Source organism: Peromyscus leucopus, chromosome 4, assembly GCF_004664715.2.
Source record: "Peromyscus leucopus breed LL Stock chromosome 4, UCI_PerLeu_2.1, whole genome shotgun sequence".
Lineage (NCBI taxonomy): Eukaryota > Metazoa > Chordata > Mammalia > Rodentia > Cricetidae > Peromyscus > Peromyscus leucopus.
The window spans coordinates 146432834-146438240 of NC_051066.1; the positions used below are offsets into that span (position 1 = coordinate 146432834).

The 5407-nt window shown below is 49.8% G+C and overlaps 1 protein-coding gene across 1 annotated transcript; it reads left to right on the top strand.

The window, feature by feature from the left end:
* On the top strand, window positions 1-3357 carry Abhd16b (abhydrolase domain containing 16B). The gene has a single exon (XM_028885247.2). It carries the CDS (start codon window positions 1669-1671, stop codon window positions 3091-3093), a length of 1425 nt encoding a protein of 474 aa, XP_028741080.1. The 5' UTR covers window positions 1-1668; the 3' UTR covers window positions 3094-3357.
* The last annotated feature ends 2050 nt before the right edge of the window (window positions 3358-5407 follow it).

The window sequence follows — 5407 nt, forward strand, 5'->3', positions numbered from 1 at the left end:
TCCTATGAGCCAATAGCTGGGTAAAATCATTGAACAGAAAAATCATTTTTTTTACAACGAAGTGTTGACTACCTCATGTATTTTAGCAAATACTGTGCTGAAAGTGAAAACAGGAGGTTTGTAAAGCTGAAAATGAAAACAGGAGGTTTGTAAAGCTATGCTTCTGTACCACTGTAAAGTCTTGGGGACCACAATTAGAACCCTAGCACTCATACCTGAGACAGAATTGTGAGCTTGAAGCTAGTTTGAATCACAAGGTGAGACTCTGTCTCAAATGCACACACAAACACAGACAGGCCCATACCCACAGAGAGAGACACACAGCTTCGTTGTTTAAGTTCAACTTTAAGTGGATATTAGGCATTTTATCTGTGTTTGGGATAGGCGTGGGGAATAGCTTCTCAAAATCATGAATTCTGTTGACAGTCCTACTCCTCTGTTCCCTCTATGAACAACAGCATTCCTCAGCTGAGTCCAAAATCTGTGGAGTGGTCTGGAACAGTCAGTGTCTTAATTAGAAAGTAGAACAGGAAGAGCAGAAAGTGGTTGCTGGGGCCTGAAAACCACCATCCTTAAAAGCCTGAGGTCTCTAAAGTAGTCCTGGCCCTTAGGCTCCGGGAATCTGAATTTCTTTGCCTTTTGCATTTGTTTCAGGCCTGGACCACTGCTAAGAGTTCCTGAGCACTGGAATATGCTGTTCCCCTGCTCCATCTGACCCTCAGGTGGGCTGGCCATCTTCAGTGCAAGAGAAAAAGGGGAACTCACCCACGAGAACCCTCTAGAAAAGAGGAAGGTACAGTTTGTGGGTTGGTTCAAGTGGGAGAGATATACTCAACCAGGGGTTGAAAAAGAGGAACCACAGCTAGGCAGCACCTACCTGGAGATCACGGCTGCTGTTGGCCCAGTGAAAAGAGGATTCAGAAAAGGTGTGTGTGTGTGTGTGTGTGTGTGTGTGTGTGTGTGTGTGTGTGTGTGAGTGCGTTGTGGGAAGATGTTTCTAGCCCACCCTCATCCCTCTTCCAGGGAAGGTAAGTGTGGAGCTGCAGGAGTGAGGCTATGAGCAAACACACCTAACTCCAAGAGCAGCTCTGTTCTAACCTAGATTTTTGCAGGGAAATGTAAACTAGTGAACCTCAAGGTCAAAGGAGGGTCTAAGAGTGTGTTACCCACAAGTTTGGCCCAGGTGTGGGAAATCCCCTTTGCCTAATTCTCTCTTCCTCTCAAAAGGAAGAAGTCAAGGCTGTTCTTCTAGCCTCTTTGGTTGCCTATCTTCAGTGGAGGAGGTAGAAGAAGCTCAAGGTGCTAGAAACATGGTAGGAAGCTGCTGTGAGGTCCTAAGGTACTGTCTTAGGGTGTGGGACAGAACTTGAGGTACACCAAGCCTTAGAACCCTTTGTGAGCCCGTTACCCTAGTGTCACTTCTCCCAGCAACAATGACTCACAAAACTGAGACTGATAGATACAGCTTTCCCTTGGCCCCACAAGGCACAGGTCACAAAGGCCACTGGGGCCAACCAAGAGGAGTAATGCCATCAGAGAGCTGTGTGTGGCCCCTGACCCTGCAGCTGCCCGCTGGGCCGGGCCTGCATCTCCTGCTGCCATTCCACTACCAGGACTGGGCCTTCTGGCCTTGGGGCTAGCAGGGAACAGCACAGAGCTTCACTGCCCATGTGTGTCATCTGCTTTGTGAAGGCACTAGTACATGTGTTCAAGATCTACTTGACAGCAAACTACACTTACAACTTCCGCAGCTGGCCAGTGGACTTCCGCTGGGATGATGTGCATGCCTCAGGCACTGGTAGCAGCAGTCATCGTGCCTTGACATGTGCTGCAGCTGCAGCAGGTGTGTGGCTGCTACATGATGCAGCGCTGGGCGGGGACGCATTCACAAGGCCTCCGCGTGGGGCTCGAAGCCAAGCACAGTGCCTCCTCCAGCAGATCCGTGAGCTGCCCAGCCAACTAGCCAGCTATGCACTGGCCCACTCACTGGGCCGCTGGCTTGTATACCCTGGCTCTATGTTCTTGATGACACGCGCGCTACTGCCTCTACTGCAGCAGGGCCAAGAGCGTCTAGTGGAGCGCTACCGTGGGCGGCGTGCCAAGCTGGTGGCTTGCGATGGCAATGAAATTGACACTATGTTCATGGATCGTCGTCAGCATCCAGGCAGCCATGGCCGTGGACTGCGCCTGGTCATATGCTGTGAAGGCAATGCTGGCTTCTACGAGATGGGCTGCCTGTCTGCACCTCTGGAGGCTGGATACTCAGTGCTAGGCTGGAACCACCCTGGGTTTGGGGGCAGCACAGGCGCACCTTTCCCTCAACATGATGCAAACGCAATGGATGTGGTGGTCAAGTATGCACTGCACCGCCTGAACTTCCCGCCAGCACATGTTGTAGTTTATGGCTGGTCTATTGGAGGCTTCACAGCTACCTGGGCCACTATGACTTACCCAGAACTGGGTGCACTGGTGCTAGATGCCACCTTTGATGATCTTGTGCCACTAGCGCTGAAGGTCATGCCCCACAGTTGGAAGGGTCTGGTGGTACGCACTGTACGAGAGCACTTCAATCTCAATGTTGCTGAGCAGCTGTGCTGCTACCCAGGCCCAGTACTGTTGCTCAGACGCACACAAGATGATGTTGTCAGCACCTCGAGCCATATAACTACTCTGCCATCCTGTCAAGAGGAGGGTGATGTGGAAGGTAACCGTGGTAATGAGCTGCTGTTGCGTCTGCTACAGCACAGATACCCTTCTGTGATGGCCCGCGAGGGCCGCACCGTGGTAACCCGCTGGCTACGCACCAGTAACTTGGCTCAAGAAGCTGCATTCTATGCGCGCTACCGCGTTGATGATGAGTGGTGCTTGGCAATGCTGCGTTCTTATCGTGAGCGTTGCCAGAAGGAGATGGACGATGCTGAGGCCTGGGGGCCACACGGACCTACTTTCCCCTGGCTTGTGGGCCAAGGCTTGAGCCCCCGGCGGCGCCGGCAGCTTGCATTGTTCCTAGCACGCAGGCACCTCAGGAACTTGGAGGCAACACACTGCAGCCCACTGGAGCCTGAGGACTTCCAATTGCCCTGGAAACTGTAGCTACTGTTTATGTGACTCACGAATTTGGGCAATCATACACCTTTCAGCTCCCCCCTTTCAGCTGTTCCTCTCCTTACACTTCTACAGAAAAGCTGGCCCTACTGGGGATCTTGGTGTCTGGGAGAGTGGGCAAGTATATTTTGGACTGTACTTGCCTTCACTTTCTTTCTGCTCTTCCCTGCTTCTGTCCTTTCTCTTCCTCCCACACATCTGAATGCCTGTGCCTAGTTCTTGAAGGGAATGTAAAGGTGAAACCTGACCCAATTTATGGTAATGTGATGTCTGATCATGGGAGGCCAGGGGAGGCTGTGAGGCTATGGGAGTGCCTTTCTTTCACAAGGCTTGGACCATAGGGTAGCTCCTAAGAAGAGGACATCAATTAAACATTCAAATAGTTCCTAGTGAAAGGAGAGTACTAGCAGGTCAGTGGTGGCACATGCTTTTAATAGCAGCACTCAGGAGGCAGAGGCAGGCAGATCTCTGCGTTTCAAGGCCAGCCTGATCTAAAGAATGGGTTCCAGGACAGCCAAAGCTAGACAGAGACATTCTATTTCAAAAAACAAAAAACAAAAAACAAAAAAAAAAAAAGAAAGAAGAGAAAAGAAAAAAGAAAGTACGGAGGTATGGGGAGTACCGATCTCAGCAGTTACTGCTGCTGCTGCTGTGCAGTACCCCCTTCTCATTTCTACATTCTATGAGGGAGAGCCATAGACCTAGAGTAACAGTGCACAGGGTGGCCTGGATCCTAGAGATACTAAATGATCACTTGTTACTTGGGCCAGACCTGGGCTAGGGCTGGGCTTTGCTCATGGCCCAAGAATGAAAAACAGAAGATGGGAATGGTGGTACTCGCCTTTAATCCCAGCACTTGGGAGACAGGGGCAAGAGGATCTCTCTGAGTTTGAGGCCAGCTTGTTCTACAGAGGGAATTCCAGGGCAGCTAGGGCTGTTAATACAGAGAAATCTTGTCTCAACACCCCCTCAAAAAACAAACAAACAACAAAAAGCTGCAAAACAGAATGACAAGTCTTCAGTTCACCACTATCAGTACTGTAGTCACTACATGAAGCAGAAACTACTGGCTCTTCTTGTCATTTCCAGCCCTGTGGACGGGGGCTGACCATGTTGGGTTAATCAAGATGGTAAATGGAGAAGATACATTAATGGACAGCCCCAAACAGGATACTGTCATAGTCAATGGAGCATCTAGTCCTGTGCAAGACACCTGTAGGGAGAAGGGAGGGTAGTGGGAAGCTTCCAGGAACTTCCAGAAAGCTTTCAGTACTCATAGGCTGGAAGGGGAAGTTCAACTTTGTAGGAGGGGCAATTCTGAAAGAGAGGTAATATCATTTAAGAATTTTTCTTCCAAGAAAACGAATGCCAAAAGAAACTGTGGGACTTTTTTTTGGTAGACAGCTGCCCAGTAGTCACAACTCCCTCATCTGAAGTCAGGGGAACTCTTGTTCTCCTGTTAGTGTTGACACACTAACACCACAATAACTTCAAAGCTCTGGAGTTTTCTTTGAAAAATTACTTTATGCGCAGGAAGGCAGTGGCACACACCTTTAATCCCAGCACTCGGGAGGCAGAGCCAGGCAGATCTCTGTGAGTTCGAGGCCAACTTGGTCTACATAGCGAAATCCAAGACAGGCACCAAAACTACACAGACAAACCCTGTCTTGAAAAAAACAAAACAAAAAGAAAAAAAAAGAAGAAAGAAAAATCGTTTAGCCCCAGTTTGCTCATCTATAAACTGGGAGGAGGCTCCAGTGCTGCGAAAAAGAAATTGAGAAAGCACTGGGGTGCGTGCACAGGGCTGGTCTTCAGTTACTGGGATGGTCAACAGGCCCCTACTGTGTTCAGGGCTCTGTGAACTCTTCCAGTACTAGACTGCTAGCCGCCTCTGGCTGCAGAGAGCGGCGCCTGCAGGGCAAGAAGACGAATCACGTTTTCTGTATTTTTAGTGCAAGCCCCAGACAAGAAAAATGTCTTTATAAAGAGGCTGCAAGTACAACTTAATTCGGTAGAGTGCTTGCTTAGCATGCATTAAGTTTGGGATTCTCGATCCCCGATACGGTGTAAATCTGCTATGATAGCTCACTCCTGTAATCCTAGCACTAGGGAGGTGGAGCCCAGAGGATCGTTAAATTCAAGGCCATCCTAGTTTTCATAGTCAGCAGTCTCAAAAACCAAAACCAAAATAATTTACCGGAGGCGGGGAGAGGTTGATTGGGGGCTGGAGGGTGCACAGGCCTGAGTTTGACCCGCGGTGCCTGGTCGAGGAGCTCGTGGGCAGTCAAGGGTATGATGGGGG